The following is a 19,146-nucleotide window of genomic DNA, read 5'->3' as shown; positions in this document are numbered from 1 at the left end:
TTGGGACAGTGAGTTGTGTTAAGACCATCGACATCCTTCGCCAATTTGGCCCAGATCGGTCCAGATTTGGATATAGCTGCCATATAGACCGATATCTAGGTTTTAGATTTTGGGGCCATAAAAGACGCATTTATTGTCCGATGTCGCTGAAATTTGAGACAGTGAGTTTAGTTAGGCTCTTCGGCGTCCTTTTTCAATTTTGCTCAGATCGGTTCAGATTTGGATATAGCTGCCATATAGACCGATTTCTTGATTTAAGGTTTTGTCCGATGACGCCGAAATTTGAGACAGTCAGTTAAATTAAGCCCCTTAACACACTTCCGCAATATCGCACAGATCGGTTCATATTTGGATATAGCTGCCATATAGACCGATATCTAGGTTTTAGGTTTTGGGGCCATAAGAGACGCATTTATTGTCTGATGTCGCTGAAATTTGAGACAGTGAGTTTAGTTAGGCTCTTCGACGTCCTTCTTCAATTTTGCTCAGATCGTTCCAGTTTTGAATATAGCTGCCATATAGACCGATCTCTCAATTTAAGGTTTTGGGCCCATAAAAGAGGCATTTATTGTCCGATTTCACTGAAATTTGACACAGTGACTTATGATAGGCTTTCGACATCAGATCGGTTTATTTTTAGATATAGCTACTGTACTTATTAGTATTTGGTCCAAATCGGTCCAATAACTGATATGGGGCATAAGGTATGAAAGTTTCACCGAGTTCTGATGAAAGGTGGTTTACATATATACCCGAGGTGGTGGGTATCCAAAGTTCGGCCCGGCCGAACTTAACGCCTTTTTACTTTTACAAATGCACTTAACTTATAATACCACAGTAGTGGTATGGGGTATAACAATTGTTAACACTTGAAGCAAAAAATTTAATTTTGTTTTTACTCCTAATCGATAGTTGGAACTTTTCCTGGGGCAAACTTCTCACATATCAATGAGTACTGTCCGATTCAAGTTTAAGCTCACTAGAAGGCATCTTCCTTCTGCTGTCTCATTTTCAGAAGATTTTCTGTTGTCTATTCTTATAAGGTTGTAATCGAAGTACAGATTTAAATTTCCAGCCGACTAACTTTAAATTTGGCTCAACTATTTTTTGCCTAGATCGGTTTATACCGAACGGTATCTTGAATTATATGGAAGCTACATCATGTTAAAGTCCGATTTGGTCAATACTTGCAATGCATGTTGGAAATCGTAACAGAACAATTTCAGCCAAATCGGATAAACATTACAGCAACAACTGCGACTTCCTGCAGTGCAAGATGTCAAATCGGGAGATCGGTTTATATGGGAGTTTTATCGGGTTATACGCCGATTTGGATCATCATACTTGGCACATATGTTGGAAATTCATTTACTCATTACCTATGGTAAAATTTTAATGAAATTGTTATTTTATCATTGATAACGATGGAAACGAACATAGTACCAGCCTTTAAGGCGTTTATTTATACTTTATGAGGTCGCAGATAAATATTTCGAGGTAATGACTGGATTAGTAAACCTCCTATCTTATGGTGGTGTAAAATGAGACATAAAAGACGGCATAACATCAAAGTCGAAGAGTTGAACCTAAAGTTAGACGAAAGAATAAAATACATATTTTATACGTCCTCCTATGGTGATGGGTACAAAAATGTATGCTATGTACGTCCTAATATACAAGATATAACAATGTATAATAAATTCGGCAAACATTGCACGTCATAGTTTTAGCATCGAATAGCATGCATACATTAAGCTTCTTTAACACTGTAATTAATGACCGTTTAACATTAACGTCTTAATTATCTCGCTTTATCACTCGCATAACCACACAGGGCCCAACTAAACAAACAAATCTGGGTAAATATAACACCTTAGCGCTTTTGTATTGGTGAGGTTCCAACATTAATCCAGTTATAGAAATTTGTATTCAATTCACCCATCAAGCAGAAAAAGAACAAAGAATATCGTAACTGGTACGGAACGTAGTATTTGCTAAATTTCTAAAATATATTAGAAATTTTTAACTTTATAACCGTTATATGGAACAGTGCAAGATCCTACATTTATTTATTTTCATTTTAGTTACAATACATTCTTTGCAGCTTCTTAAAGTCCCCTTTCATAAAAACCCATAATGAAGTGTAAGGCAGACATAAAAGTTGCGTCTCCCAGGGGTAAACCATTTATTTGGTTTCTGCATAATTCAACATTCACTCGTAATAAAAGAATCATGGAGATAATCAATAGGGAGACAAAAATTACAATTGCATGCTATATGTATGTAATACCCTACAACAGCAATGGGTGCAGCGTATTATAACTTAGTGCATTTGTTTGTAACACCCCGAAGGAAGAGAAATAGATCCATTGATAAGTATACTGAGCGACTCAGGATCACTTTCTGAGTCGATTAAGCAATGTCCTTCTGTCTGTCTGTCCATCTGTCCCTGTTAATATGTGTACAATCGTCGTCTTCTAATTTGGCACATACATTTGGTTTGGCGTAGAGACGAAGCCTATTAAAATTGGATTAAATCGGTTTAGATTTGGATATAGCTCCCATATACATGTTCGTCCGATTTGGACTAATATTGCAATAATGTGGTCATTTGTTAACCGTTTTATCGAAATTCTGCAGGAAGGATTTTCTCTTGACTCCCGACCTTACTGGTCGATTTCATAGAAATCGGTGCGGATTTAGATATAGCTTCCATATGTGTATCGCCTGATTTTCACTTCTAGAGCCACTTCAAGCGCATTTATTGACCAATCTTCCCAAAATTCTCGACGACTACCATAATATCTATAGAGTTTTAAAATTAGATAAACAACATTAGAATTGCATGCCATATTGTTTTGAATGTGAATTTGTGAAGTTGTCGCTTTTGTTTCCATTTTGATTGTTTGAACGAACGCCCATTTTTTATTATCGCTATTGAATAAGCAAATTCAAATCATTTGGTTAGTGCTTCCATTCTGGATCATATCATTATTTAAATATGTGGGCACTAGTGGTGAGCGTATTTAAGAGGAACAATATATGGTGGTGGCGGTATGTGACTCAAAATGGTCTCAAAACACTTGGGTTCTTGACATGCTACATTAATGACATTGTCGTGGACAAATATTATTTTGGAAAACAAACAGCAACGTTTGTTAAAACATTAAGTAGAACCTACAATTCATATAACGAAAAACACGATCACTAATGAACAACATCTTTATGTGAATAACGCAAAATACACTGGGAAAAATAACTCGCCAGTTATGTTTTTCTGACCAATTCAATACACCAATTTTTTCCACTTGAAAACAATAATTGCTGTGTTCTATTTACCAGTCTAGCGGATTCGCTAGCTTATGGAGAAATAAAACGCTCTTCCCGCTAAATGCTTTATACTCTAACGTTGACAGCACTGACACCACATCTGAAATAATTACAATATATATCAACAAAAGAAACAAAATAAGTCATTTTAATTGTATACTGTATAATGTTTCTCGAAGTTCATAAATGTGATTTTATTTTAATCCTAAGTAATTTTGCTACTTCAGAATATTTAATCAGTGAATTATCCGCTTAGATAAACAGGGATAACATCTTTCTACATGCAAACTAAGCAAGAAAATCCGGGCCGTAGGCTCGAAATGGAGCCTGAATCCGAGGATAGTCCACTGGCTCTACAGGGGCGGTTTTAGACCAATACTTACTTACACCTCAGTAGTTTGGTGGGCTGCTATGGAGAAAGAGTGCAATATAAGGATCATACCACAGGTTCAGAGAACATGTTGTCTGGGGAGCGCCCACTAGGACACTGGAGACTATTCTAGATATCCCACCCATAGACATTCAGATTAAGTGTGACACTGGAGACTATTCTAGATATCCGACCCATAGACATACAGATTAAGTATGAGCAGCAGCTCATACCATCGCGGTATAGTCGAGGCGTCGATAGGAAACCTAGAAGAAAGGGAATATCTTTCCGATCGGATACCTGAGACAACATTTGAGGTAGAGCTGGCAAATTATCGATATTCGCAACATTAGATATTTCTAATATTGATTCTATATTGATACTATTGTTTATTTCCTATCACCAATATTTAAATCGACAAGTAAAAGCGTGCTAAGTTCGGCCGGGCCGAATCTTATATACCCTCCACCATGGATCGCATTTGTCGAGTTCTTTTCCCGGCATCTCTTCTTAGGCAAAACAGGATATAAGAAAAGATTTGCTCTGCTATTAGAGCGATATCAAGATATGCTCCGGTTTCGACCACAATTAAATTATATGTTGGAGACCTGTGTAAAATGTCAGCCAATTCGAATAAGAATTGCGCTCTTTGCGGCTCAAAAAGCAAAATAGAGAGATCGATTTATATGGGAGCTGTATCGGGCTATGGACCGATTCAGACCATAATAAACACGTATGTATGTTGATGGTCATGAAAGAATCCGTCTGTTGTAGTAGGAGAAATGAAAACACCCGTACGGTTTGGTTGTATCTTCAAATCTAATTTATTATGCCATTCAATCCTGTTTATATACTATCTTACCAACTAATTCTTAAACTACACTAAGCGAACAATCTTATCTTCCTTATTAGACGAATAACAACAGTACCTAATTACAGCGTCCCTTTTAAGTGATAAGCCGGTCATAAACTACCTAAGCGTCTTCCATATGCGCGGCAGGAAAACCCTAAACAATTATCGCTTGTAAACTCATTTACTTTATGGCTACATTAGATATGCATTAAGAAACCATAAACTGTAAAGAGATAAACAATCTCTATTGAAAGAGTAGGGATAAATGATCCTAATGACCTGAACTATTTTGATAAGAAAAGTATGCTTAAGATATTTTATTACTCCACCTTAAGATTATTCTAATGTATAGATTGTGTTCATATTTTTATGAACATTCTCCCGGCCGGCAAATAAACATTCTAGACCGTCGGCACCCCTGGGAACTGAATTGCAGCTATGCGCCTCTTCCTTATCTTTCCTCTTATGCATAGAATTATTAGAATTATTGATATTATTATAATTAAAATAAATGCCAAATGACCGGACCAATGATGGAACTCTAAGCCTCTTAATTTTATTCCTTCCTTCTTTAAATTGTCCACGACCTTCTTCAGTTGGTTGATCTCTTCGTGATGATTGACCAGTACATTTCCAAGGGGTTCTCTTTTGATTTAACATATCCCCATTTCGCTTCAGGGATTCGTTCCAAAATATCAACGACTCTATTTCTTATAAATTTGTCTTTATTTTTTGAGTTGTTTATCCATGCTAACGTGATCATGGAATCACTCCATGCATACATTTTTGCGGTTGATGTCAAGACCCTTTTGATCTTCTGAAGTAGCTTCGCCAGGAGGTGTGCCGCACATAATTCCAATTTTGGGAGAGTCTTTGCATTTTTAATGGGATTTACCTTGCTTTTTGCGGCCACTATTATTATCTTAGACTCAACCTTCAGATACACTACTGCTGCGTATGCCTTTTCGGACGCGTCAGCAAATCCATGCAGCTCTGCTCCACTAGATGGTGTTATTTGAAACCATCTTGGTATCTGCAAACTTTTCAGCGAGTGAAGACTTTGCGCAAATCTCTTCCAATCAGCGCTCAATTTTTCCTCCAATGGTACGTCCCATTCTATTTGTTGCCTCCATAAATATTGAATGAATAGCTTGGCAGTTACCGTTACTGGGGTCAGCCAACCCAATGGATCAAAAATCTTTGCCAGACTCGACAACGCCAATCTCTTAGTTACTCTATCTTCACCGCCTATTTGCATGTTGAATGTGAAGCAATCCATGGTTGGGTTCCACTGTAACCCTAATGTTTTCAGACACTCATCTTCTCGTATCTGTAGTACTTCATTTTCTTCTCTTCTGCTTACGGCACACAAAACTTCAGGGGCATTTGCGATCCATTTTCTTAAATGTAAACCGTAAGTTTCTAGCTCTTTCGATATTAGTTTTTGAACATCCCGGCACTCTTCCTTTGAATTTGCTCCTGTTAGCAAATCGTCCATATAGAAATCGTCCTTTATTCTATTGCCAATGCCCTGATTTGTACATCTCTTACCAATTTCTATAAGCGTCCTTATGGCCAGAAACGGTGCTGACGCCGTGCCATATGTGACCGTAGTGAGCTTATATTGTTGCACCGGCTCGGACCTACTATTTCTCCAGAGTACATACTGATATTCCTGGTCTTCCTCTTCTACTTTAATTTGTCGGAACATTTTTTCCACATCGGCTGATATGACGAATCTCCACGATCTCCACTTAGTAATGATGTCGAATATGTCCTTTTGTAGTTTGGGACCTGTATGAAGGATATCGTTCAGCGACTTTCCATTCGATGTTTTTGATGACGCATCGAACACAACCCTTACTTTAGTGGTAAGACTGGTTTCTCGGACAACCGCTTGATGGGGCATATAATACTTCGCTAGTTTTTTCGTCTCTACCTTCACCATGTGCCCCATTGATATTAGCTCATCTATCGTCCTTACATATTCTTCTCTCAACTCCGTACATTCTTCCAGTCTTTTCTCCATATTTAAAAATCTTGCCATTGCTCTTTTATGTGATTCTCCCAATACCTTGTCTTCAGCAAACGGTAACCTGACGACGAATCTTCCTGATTGGTCTACTCGTGTTGTTTCTTCATAGAGTTTTAAGCAATAATCATCTTCCATGATCGTTTCTTCGTCTTCTATCTCCTCAATTTCCCAAAATCGCTCAATAGTTGTGGTAGCAACATACCTTCCGCTACCTTTTCCAGGCCTCATTAGTATTTTTCCAGACAGGATCCAGCCAAACTTCGTGTTTTGTGCCACAATCGCTTCATCATGACGAACTCCTCCCTCCAATATTTGTGGGAAAAGGTCGGCCCCAATTACCATATCGATTCTTTCAGATTTGTTGAAGTTTGGATCGGCCAGATTAATGTTCTTCCATCTTCCAATATTGTATTGGAAGCTATTATCTGGATGAGCTGATGCTAGTTTCGGCAGGACTAGTGCTTCCACTTTGATTTTAGTGTTGCTGACAAATCTAGGTCTTATTTCCATTAGTACTTTAGATTTTGCCATTCCCACCATGGTTTCTCCGAGACCTCGTAGTTTCACCTCCGTCTTCGTCTTTGGTAGTTGTAGTAGCTGCGCTGCGTCTTCCGATACCGATGTTATTTGGGATCCTTGGTCAATTAAAGCCCTTAATGTTACGTATTCTCCATGTAAAGACTTTACACGAACTTGGGCGGTAGCCAGAAGAACATTTGTTGCTGAGTTTGTTGTCATTGCCTTCGTGTTGCTGATTCTCTCCAAATGGATTAGTGTGTTATGACTCAATCCGCACTTCTGACATTTGCTATCACTCAAACACCGCTTATCTTTCCCGTGTTTGAGACATTTGAGGCATAACTGCGCTGTCTTTACCCAACTATATCTCTCGTTCGATGACTGTGCCGCAAATTTCCTACAAGCAACAATATCATGCCCATTAAACTTGCAGAATCGGCATTGCTTCTTTTCCGCCATTCCAGATCTATCCTGCGGCTTAAATAGTCCTGGTACGAATTGTTTTCTGCTTGTTGAAGCCTCCAGTGCTTGATACTGCTGTTCCAGAAAGTCCAACACATCTGCCAGTCTTTGAATCTCTTTAGATTTTTTTACATTTTGCTCATACTGAATAAGCCCCTCCTTATCGAGTTTACGTATGATAATTCGGGCTAAAATTGGATCCGCATGGTCTAAAGGAATATCCATTGCTTTTAAAGCATGAATACTCTCATTCACGCTGTCTAGCAATTTTCTTAGACCCACCGCCACTTGGCTGTTTATACTTGGGTGATCCAGAATCTTGTCCACTAGTTTCGTGAACAAAATTCTTTTATTATTATATCTCTTCTCCAGCAATTCCCATGCTGCTTTATAATTTGCGTCTGTGACTTGCAGATGCTGAATTAAACGGAAGGCATCTCCTCTTAAATTCGTTTTTAGGTAGTACAGTTTTTGAACTTCGGATAATTGAGAGTTTCCATCTACCATTTTCTTAAACAGGTCATGAAAGGAATTCCAATCCTCCACATTTCCATTGAAGCATGGAATCTCTATCCTTTTTAATTCCACAGTCTGTGATTCTTCTTTCAAGCCACTCATCTTTACAATTATATTTTGTATTTTTGTGTTCATTTTTTCTTCTATGTCTTCCAGTTCTTCATCCACTTCTTCCATTCCATGTTCTGTGGTTAATTCCAAATGAAGCCGCTTGATGTCGTCGAATTGTTTTTCCCACATAGACTTCATATTTTCTAGAGCATATATGGAGACCCCAGAAATATCTGCTTCCATGGCATCGGAAAACTTCATGATCCTTCTGCGGAATTGAGACAGCACTGCATTTTTTCTCTCACTATTGGTATGTGGGGTGGCTATGGTCAATTCCTTCAACGCTGCTCGCTCTTCTACTTGCTGGGTGACTTCTCTCTTCTTCTCATATAATTGCTCTTGTAGCATCTGCTCCATTTTCTTTTGAAATATCTCCTGCTGTCTCTTCAGTTGCTCCTGCTGTGTTTGAAATTGAAGTAGCATGTTTTCCTGTAATGCCCGAAATTGTTCCATTACTGCTCCTTGGTTCTCTTTTTTCCTTGCACCCTTTTCGTGCTCAGTTGTCGTTGTAGGATTTGTCAGTAGCGCAAGCTCCACTTTTTCGCTTCCGGTTTCCTCATTTTCGGGCTCCTCTCTAATTTGTTGCATGTGTTCCTTGCATTTTTCATAGGAACTCTCAATTCTCTCCCAGATGTTGTCCTTGAAGTAGACATCGCTATTCGGCCCAAGTTGCTCTAATTTATAATTATTTAGCTTTGCTTCCTCCATTTTATTCTCTAGCGACTTGGACGTACTTTCCAATGTAGCCTTTCTGAACTTCTCCGTCTTTAGTTTTCCAGAAATCTCAATGATTTCCTTAAGGATTTTATTTTGAATTTTGTAAAGAATATGTCTATCTGCCGACATTTTTATTATTTGTTTTTTTTTTTTAGTATTTGCCTTTTAGCTGTTATTAATTGGTTTTGTTTTTTTTTTTGATATATTTTTTTTTTTTAATTTTTGTTTTTGCCTTCTTTTTTTTTGGCTATTTGTATTTTTTTTACATATATATTTTCTTAGCGCTGTTTTTTTTTTGTAGTTGCCTTTCTTCTTGGCTTTTTTGATTTTTTTTTTTTTTTTGGCTTTATATTTTAAGGAATTCCTTTTCCTGTTTTATTTTTGATCTGTTTTTTTTTTTTAATATTTTTTACGGCCGCTGATTTTCTATCGGGTTCGAAGGACCAATGATAAGCTGACCAATGTTTAAGCTGAAAAATGAAAACACCCGTACGGTTTGGTTGTATCTTCAAATCTAATTTATTATGCCATTCAATCCTGTTTATATACTATCTTACCAACTAATTCTTAAACTACACTAAGCGAACAATCTTATCTTCCTTATTAGACGAATAACAACAGTACCTAATTACAGCGTCCCTTTTAAGTGATAAGCCGGTCATAAACTACCTAAGCGTCTTCCATATGCGCGGCAGGAAAACCCTAAACAATTATCGCTTGTAAACTCATTTACTTTATGGCTACATTAGATATGCATTAAGAAACCATAAACTGTAAAGAGATAAACAATCTCTATTGAAAGAGTAGGGATAAATGATCCTAATGACCTGAACTATTTTGATAAGAAAAGTATGCTTAAGATATTTTATTACTCCACCTTAAGATTATTCTAATGTATAGATTGTGTTCATATTTTTATGAACACCGTCGTACAAAATTTCAGGCATATCGGATAATAATTGCGACCTCTAGAGGCTCTAGAGGCTCAAGAAGTCAAGATCCCAGATCGGTTTATATGGCAGCTATATCAGGTTATGAACCGACTTGTATTTTATTTGACATAGTGGTTGAAAGTAACAATAAAAAACGTCTTGCGAAATTTCAGCCAAATCGGATAGGAATTGCACCCTCTAGAAGCTCAAGAAGTCAAGTCCCAAGATCTGTTTATATGACAGCTATATCAGGTTATGAACCGATTTGAACCATACTTTGCACAGTTGTTGGATATCATAACAAAACACGTCGTGCTAAATTTCATTCCAATCGGATAAGAATTGCGCACTCTAGAGGCTCAAGAAGTCAAGACCCAAGATCGGTTTATATGGCAGCTATATAAAACATGGACCGATATGGCCCATTTACAATACCAACCGACCTACACTAATAAGAAGTATTTGTGCAAAATTTCAAGCGGCTAGCTTTACTCCTTCGGAAGTTAGCGTGCTTTCGACAGACAGACGGACGGACAGACGGACGGACGGACAGACGGACGGACGGACGGACAAACGGACGAACATGGCTAGATCGACATAAAATTTCACGACGATCAAGAATATATATACTTTATGGGGTCTCAGACGAATATTTCGAGTAGTTACAATCAGAATGACGAAATTAGTATACCCCCCATCTTATGGTGGAGGGTATAAAAATGAGAAGTAAAAGTTCGGACATCGGTTAATATAGAATCAATTTCAATACATAGTCCGATTAAAACAGAATTTATTAAAATTTAAACAAAATTTCAGCCCAATCAGATGAAAATTTCGTCCTCTGTAGTCTCAATAAGTAAAATCGGGAGATGTTGTAACAAAACTATATCAGGTTATGGGTCGATTCGAACGATACTTGAAATATATAACAAGAAGGACGAATGAAAAATGCTCGATTGGCATACATTCAAGATCGGATCGCTAATTTTTGTTTTAGCAAATAGTGGAACTTTGCCGATAGTATCGATAGGAAAAATATAAATCGATTTTCAGCCAAATACTAAAATATCGATAGTATCGTAAGTGCCATTGGTATTTTGCCCAGTCTAACTTGTGGTCGAGTGCGAGGCACTGATGTCAGCGGCAGGGTCTTGGACAGATGGAACCCTAGAATTGCCACGTGGAAGATCATTATACCCATGGATTAAAGCTTGAGGACAGAGTGGGTGCGGGTCTACATTGAAAACCCAAGGACTAAGATCTGTTTTAGGCTGCTTGATCATAGAACGTTCCTGCTGGCGGAGAGCCGGGCGATCACGGAATGCGTGAGGTGGTATGATGCTAAAGCGAAGACGTCGAGTGTCAACATTATGTAAATAGCACAGAATTCCTAACTTAGATTTTCTTTTTCGAGGTTACTTTTTTAGTATTTAGAGCGCACAACCAGTCGATTACTGGCTTAGGTGTATGTCCATAGTGGCATGGGGCGGATTAATATCCGCACCCTCTTTTCCACCTAGCCCAAGCTAAGCTAGAAAATCTGCTGAATGGGTAAATAAAACACCCTTTTGCATTTTGGGCAAAAAAAAAATTGAATATCACCTTACGATAGCGCTCTCCACTCACAGTTACGTTACGATTCGCTTCATCATCGTCATCTTTGAAGAAGTTCGGCACCACCCCATAAACCGCACCCAAATGTGACTTTTTCTGGATGCATAGCTCTTGCAATGCTTCTGACTGATCTCCACTTCAAAATCGACAATTCTGCTTATTTACGTACCCAATGAGCCAAAAATGGGCTTCGTCGCTGAAGAAGAAGAAGAAACGATGAACTTTCTTAAGAGAGCAAGCATTTTGTAAAAAACTCAATAATTTGCAACCGATGTTTGTTTGTAAGGCGATTCATGGTTAAATTATAAACCAAACTGAAGATGTTTGACAGTGAACCAAAACACGAAACGTGCGTGAGCTATTTAAATCAGCGTTACCAAAAAGATAATAGCTATAATAGCTAAAAAATCACCCTTTCTTTAAGATCTACTGTAATTTATAAAACTGAACTATAACATATCATGGAATGCTGTTATTTTGTGGATACTCGGTTTCAGAAAAGATCCGGAGCGTTAAGGCAATATTTAAATCTAATTTTTTCCCCACTGGGCCACAGTTCCATAATCCAACTTTTTCGTCCTTATTGATTTATGCATGCAATCTATTGTATTAAAGCCAAAAATATACCATAATAAATCATAAACGAATCACCATAAAAAAATTCCAAGTGAAAATGCGTTAAGTTCGGTAAGGCCTTTGGATGCGACCACTTCGGGTATATATATATTGGAGAACTATCGATAGTCGGCGTATCTGACAAAAAGATCTTAGTGTATTTCTGTTATTAAAGTTGGTCGAACTACTTGAATGTTTTTAAAGGAGTATTTCAAGGTTCAATTCCTGGTCTTTTTGTTAAATTTTCAATTCATTTTATAAATCAAGTCGTCAGACCATATATGACTATAATACTACAAAACTTACAGTTCATTAAAATTTTCTTAAAAACAAATCTGTAATTAACTACTACTCAAATTTATACTACATATCTCTTTTGTTCTCCATATATGTAAATGACTTGCTTGAAGTTCCAACAACATGAAAATCCAAATGTATGCTGATGATGTCCAAATATATACGAGCTGTACACTCAATGGCATACAATCCTGCGTCTTGGATATTAACAATGATTTAAACTAAGTCCATTACTGGGCTGTCAATAACGCTACTAACTAATACTACAAAATTTCACATGAGCATTCCATTGAGGAACATGGAATGCTTCTCTCATATTATGGAGTGCAATCCGAATCAAGTTTAAGCTCAATGATAAGGGGTCTCCTTTTTTATGCCGATTCGGCTTTTTATAACCGAGTCCGAACGCCGTGCCGCAGTGCCGCAGTGCCGCAGTGCGACACCTTTTAGGGCTCAATTTTTTGCGTAGCACAGTATCTCACAAATGCCGCTAGCATTAGGAGGGGATTACCAACGCTGACAATTTTTTCCGATGTTCTCGCCAGGATTCAAACCCAGGCGTTCAGTGTTATAAGCGGACATTCCCTCTGCGGTACGGGGTGGGTCGTGGTATGTTGCATAATCTATGGACAGTTCAGTTATCAATTCCATATTTTGCATACCAGCTGTTCAACCTTGGGAAACTGTCTTAAAGTACAACAAGCCGATTACTGGCTTAGGTGTATGTCCATAGAGGCATGGGCGGATTAATATCTGCACCCTCTTTTCAACCTAACCTTCTTAAAGTACACACTACATGCTTCAAAAGAGCGACAATTGCTTGTTAATTTTTTAAAATTAAGCTTGATAAGTGATACTTTAAATCTGTATTTTACATCCCATTTAGTCACAAATTATAGTAATACAGTTTAACCTCGATTATCGGAGCCTCTATTAACCAGTTATCCCTTTTAGCCGGCATGCTGTGCTTTTGGTTTACGACCTCTATTAACTGTGGTTTATCTTTATTAACCCTGGTTTACCCCTATAATCCGTGCACCATCGATGTAAAATTCTGGAATTTCCCTTTTTATTTTGTTTTAAGGAGGCCACCGCAGCGCAGAGGTTAGCATGTCCGCCTATAATGCTGAACGCCTGCGTACGAATCCTGGCGAGACCATCAGAAAAAAAATTCTCAGCGGTAGTTTTCCCCTCCTAATGCTGGCAACATTTGTGGGGTACTATGTCATGTAAAACTTCTCTCCAAAGAAGTGTCGCACTGCAGCACGCCGTTCGGACTCGGCTATAAAAAGGAGACCCTTTATCATTGAGCTTAAAACTTGAATCGGGCTGCACTCATTGATATGTGGGAAGTTTACCCCTGTTCCTTAGTGGAATGTTCATGGGAAAAATTTGCATTTTGCTTTAAAGATGAGTATAAAATTACACTCAGTGTGTATTTGAAGGTTAACCGGTCAAGGTGTTTGTCGAAAAAAAGGTCCAACAAAAAAAAAAAAAAAAGAGAACGTAAAGTTCTTTCATTGCGGGAAAAATTTGAACAAACTTTACGCGATTTCATTAAAAAGAACAAGAAGTAAAATAGAGAGATCGATTTATATAGGAGCTGTATCGGGCTATAGACCGATTCAGACCATAATAAACACGTATGTTGATGGTCATGAGAGGATCCGTCGTACAAATCTTCAGGCAAATCGGATAATAATTGCGAACCTAGAGGCTCAACAAGTCAAGATCGGTTTACATGGCAGCTATATCAGGTTATGAACCGATTTGAACCTTATTTGACACAGTTCTTGAAAGTCATAATAAAATACGTCATGCAAAATTTCAACCAAATCGGATAAGAATTGCGCCCTCTAGAGACTCAAGAAATCAAGACCCCAGATCGGTTTATATGACAGCTATATCAGGTTATGATCCGATTTGAACCATACTTGGCACAGTTGTTGGATATCATAGTGAAACAGGTCGTGCAAAATTTCATTCCAATCGGATAAGAATTGCGCCCTCTAGAGACTCAAGAAGTCAAGACCCAAGATCGGTTTATATGGCAGCTATATCAGGTTATGGACCGATTTGAACCATACTGAGCACAGTTGTTGGATATCATAACAAAATTGTGCAAAATTTCATTCCAATCGGATAAGAATTGCGCACTCTAAAGACTGAAGAAGTCTAGACCCAAGATCCTATGGTGGAGGGTATAAAAAAGCAATTTTAAAATATGCCTCTACAAAAGAATCTATGAATGGTCTGAAAAAAAAAGTGTAAGTGTAAAGTATGCAAAGTGCTTTTGCTTCCAGATAAGTGTTAGCAGTGAAAGTTACTGTTACATTTCCACCACAGAATTCCACGGGGGCAATCCAAAGCTTTTAACACTTCAAATTAATCATCCGAAACCTTTTGGCTTGAGACAGCAATCATGATTTCACCAAATCAAAGGATCCCAAGGATTGTGGACAGTTGCTGTATCTTGTGACAATGTAACACCACACGTTTAACATAATGTTTAGAACTACCTGCTGTCCAAAGAAAACGAAAAGGCGAATTATGCTGCTTATGCTATATAATCCAACATCGTAATAACGCCTAGACGATGATGTCACATCCTGTGCTAATGCATCTGATGCTATAATACATACGAGACTGATGGGGATTCTGAAGGATCAGAGGAAGGAAATTCCCCACCAGCTCAAGCGATTGACGTTTTTAAAAAAAAATTGTAGTCCAGAAATGTCAGAGACAGATGTAACGTATATACATGTGTCAATTTATATGAAATCAAATAGACTCTATATGGTATTAAGAGAAATCAATAAAAATACATAAATAATGAAATTTAAGAAAAAAACTCTTTTAACGTGTTTTCGATTTTCCGAGCTAATCTAAGTCACAAGCGACCCGGTTAATCGAGGCAGAACTGTATAAATATATTGTTTTTACTAATATTCGGCCAGACAAATTGGCTGAGCATACAAACATGAAATTTTGCATAAAGGTCACTCTTGGTACGAAGGTGCGAGATAGGGCTGAATTTTTTAAAATTCGAACTAGAGCATACTAAAACAAGTAAAAGCGTGCTAAGTTCGGCCGGGCCGAATCTTATATACCCTTCACCATGGATCGCCTTTGTCGAGCTCTTTTCCCGATATCTCTTTTTAGACAAACATATGATAAAAGGAAAGAATTGCTTGAATATTGGAGCTATAATATCAAGTTATCGACCGATTTGGACCATAATTGAGCTGAATTTTGGAGACCGTAGTAGAAGTTGTTGAGTAAAATTTCAGCCAATCCGAATAAAAATTGCTCCATGGGAGCTGTATCAGGCTATAGACTGATTCAAACCATAACTGACACGTATATTGAAAATCATGAGGGAAGTTGTTGTACGAAATTTCAGCCAAATCGGATAATAATTGCTCTCTCTAGGGGAATGAATGAATGGCATCATACGAAAAAATGGCCAATATCTTGGTTTCTTTAATACTTAGGGCTCCAAATTGAATAGATTCAGAAAGAGCGTGGTCCATATCATATTTCCTGTAAACGGTTTCAGCCCACTATTTCCCAGTTGGCCACAGCAGCCCATTATCTCTGCAAAATGGGGCATCATATATAAAAATGACCAAATTCTGCCAAAAATGCCCAATTTCCTGGTTTCTTTAATACATAGGCCTCCAAGTTGAATATATTCGGAAAGAGCGTGGTCCATATTATATTTCCTGTAAACGGTTTCAGCCCACTATTTCCCAGTTGGCCACAGTGGGCCATTATCCTGGAAAAAAGCGACATCATATATAAATGACCAAAATTTGCCATAAATGGCCAATATCTTGGTTTCTTTAATACTTAGGGCTCCAAATTGAATAGATTCGGAAATAACGTGGTCCATATTATATTTCCTGGAAACGGTTTTAGCCCACTATTTCCCAGTTGGCCACAGTGGGCCATTACCTGGAAAAATGGGGCATCATATAAAAAAATGAACAAATTTTGCCAAAAATAGCCAATATCTTGGTTTCTTTAATACTTAGGACTCCAAATTGAATAGATTCGGAAATAACGTGGTCCATATTATACTTCCTGTGAACGGTTTCAGCCCACTATTTCCCAGTTGGCCACAATGGGGCATCATATATATAATTGACCAAAATTTGCCAAAAATGGTCAATATCTTGGTTTCTTTAGTACGTAGGGCTCCAAATTGAATAGATTCGGAAAGAGCGTGGTCCATATTATATTTCCTGTTAACGGTTTCAGCCCACTATTTCCCAGTTGACCACAGTGTGACTATTTTTTCTTGTGAGCGATGAATTAAATTCGAAATCCATATTTCTTTTACGACTTGTATTTTATTTTGATTTTTATAACAATTTCATTTTTCGTCATTTTTATGTTTGAATTTCTTTTTTTTTATATTAGAATTTTTTCCATAGTTGCATTTGGTTGTTATAACTTTTGTATTAGGATTTTCTGTATTAGGTTTTTCTGTATTAGGATTTTCTGTATTAGGATTTTTTGTATTAGGTTTTCTGTATTATAATTTTAAATTTCACATATAGGTGGCGCTCTATCGTGAATTTTTATATTATAATATATTTTCACATACATCCATTTGGGGGGTTGTTATTGGGGTGAGACGTCCCCTAGACAGTTGGTCTCGAATGTTTATATCAGATTCATGGGCTACTCCCAAATACCTTTCATTTGAGCCCCATATTTCTATAGTCGGCAAAAATGACCGGTTTGGGGGATGGATTGGCCACTCAGTGACTTGGCCCTAGAAATATATATCAGATTCGCGTTCTACTCTAAAATACCTCTTATATGAGCCCCATATTGCAATGGTCAGTAAATACTTCCTATATGGGTGGGATTATGGGGGTGGGGTGGACCCATAGACACTTTTCCCGAATATTGATATCAGATTCGTGCTTTACTCCCAAAGACCTTTCATTGAGCGCCATATTGCTATGGTCGTAAATTAGCCCTTTTTGGGGAGGGGCGGCTCCCCAAACACTTGGTCCCACATTTGTATATCAGATTCAAATACCTTTTATTTAAGCCCAATACTGCCATGGTCAGTAAATAAGTCCTGTTTGGAGGGTGTTTTGGAGGAAGGACTGGGCCCGCAGGAACTTGGTCACACATTTGGATATCAGATTCGTACTCTACTCGCAAATACCTTTCATTTGAGTCCCATATTGCCATGGTCTTTAAATATGTCTGATTTTGGGGTGGTCCCCCAAACACTTGGTCCGACATTTTGATATCAGATACGTTTTCTAATCTTAATTACCTTTCACGTGAGTCCCATATTGTCGTGATTGATGCATATATATATTTGGTAGGTTTTGGGGGTGGGCGGCCCCCCCTAGGTACTCCAACATTTTTGGTTTTAGTTTACTATGAGAGAGCACACAAAATTTCGCTTAAATCGCACTACCCATCTCCGAGATCTGGTTTTTCTGAAAATTAAGGTAAGGGAGGGTCCGCTCTAATTACGATATCGCTGAAAAGGCTTTTTATTCTACCCAGTGATGAAATGTGGCAGGTTCTTTGACCGACCAACATCAATTAGAAAAATTTGTGCTAAATTTGGAAATGATAGTTCTATTCTTTCGAAAGATGCGCCCTTCCAACAGTCGAAATGATACGAACAGAGTAATGAAGTTAGTATATCACCACCCAATGCTGTACGAAAGGAAAAGACAGCATTTTTGAAAATAATTTGAAGGAAATTTGCTTTGTGAAATGAAGATGAAGTTGAGCTCTCAATGTAAGAATTCAGATAATTCATAATTTGCAATAATGGATATAGCTTCATAATATGGCCCACATTTCTTTTATTTCAGCTTAGTAAATAGTTTTTCGCTTAACCTTTAGTCGAATAACTCTTACAATTTTGAGTGTTTACAGTTTTATAGCTGTGAAGTTGACATAATGGTGTATTGCTGCATGTTTATGACAAGTGGAAAGTGCATATTTATTACAAGTTGTCCTATATTTGTTTTTAAAAATCTCTATGGTCCAAATATTGTAAATTCTAAAAATAATATAATTACTAAATACTTGGAGTTACATTTGGCATTCTACCTACCTGGGCAAAGACACAATATGATACAAAAATTTTAAAAAATTCGCTTCATATGTCTGGGGGTTGGACCATGCCAAAAGCCCTCAACTGGACATGTTTACCGATTGGGGCAAATGAGGCACCCGCCAAAACAGGCAAGTTTGTACAAATTGGGTCTCAAATGAAAGGACTTAGGGAGTAGACTACGAATCCGGTAAAAATGTTTAGAACCAAATGTCTAGGGATCGCCCCACCCCCAAAAACCACCCAACATTATATGTAGTACATTCGGGACAAAATGGTACCCAAGTTACAGGTCTTAAGTAGAAGAGTACTATTTCGATATTAGTGCTGAGGAACAAGTATCTGGATGGCCGCCTCTAGACCAAATCAAAACCCAAATGTAGGGCAAGTGGCTGGGGGACGCCCACATGTCGGCCGTTGAAGGCAAAATAAAACTCCAGTGAAAGGTCATTGGTAGTAGAGGACAATTTTTACCCTCAAATTCAGGTGAAGGGGGTATGGAAATAACCTGTCATTGTACTACACGTAGAATCTTTATGATATGTTTTTGAAAAAAGATAAAAACCAGTAAGGAAAGGCAAAATTCGGGCGGAGTCGACTGTAAAATACCCTACACCTACCCTACAATTTTAAATTCGGGCAATAACTAAATATATATGTATACGAGAGCTA

The 19,146-nt window shown here is 37.8% G+C and overlaps 2 protein-coding genes across 2 annotated transcripts in view; both read right to left on the bottom strand.

Annotated features, from left to right (window-relative positions):
- The window catches only part of LOC106085296 (peroxisomal acyl-coenzyme A oxidase 3), an 84,033-nt gene that overhangs the window by 31,799 nt on the left and 33,088 nt on the right, over positions 1-19,146 (bottom strand). The gene's annotated exons all lie outside the window — the stretch shown is intronic.
- LOC131996099 (uncharacterized) lies at positions 1,527-9,042 on the bottom strand. Its single transcript, XM_059365549.1, has 2 exons — positions 5,449-9,042; positions 1,527-1,586 (listed from the first exon to the last, which is right to left on the bottom strand). Exons 1-2 carry the CDS (start codon positions 9,040-9,042, stop codon positions 1,527-1,529), a joined length of 3,654 nt encoding a protein of 1,217 aa, XP_059221532.1.

This window comes from Stomoxys calcitrans, chromosome 3, assembly GCF_963082655.1.
Source record: "Stomoxys calcitrans chromosome 3, idStoCalc2.1, whole genome shotgun sequence".
NCBI lineage: Eukaryota > Metazoa > Arthropoda > Insecta > Diptera > Muscidae > Stomoxys > Stomoxys calcitrans.
The sequence above is the reverse complement of the archived record's forward strand: the minus strand, read 5'-3'. Positions and strand labels throughout refer to the sequence as shown.

Excerpts from the sequence above, each read along its gene's own strand:
- LOC131996099 (XM_059365549.1), bottom strand. The coding sequence starts at position 9,042 with ATGTCGGCAGATAGACATATTCTTTACAAAATTCAAAATAAAATCCTT. Across the intron at positions 1,587-5,448 it reads TAGTGGCCGCAAAAAGCAAG|GTTCAACTCTTCGACTTTGA; the intron begins GTAAATCCCATT and ends GTCTAACTTTAG.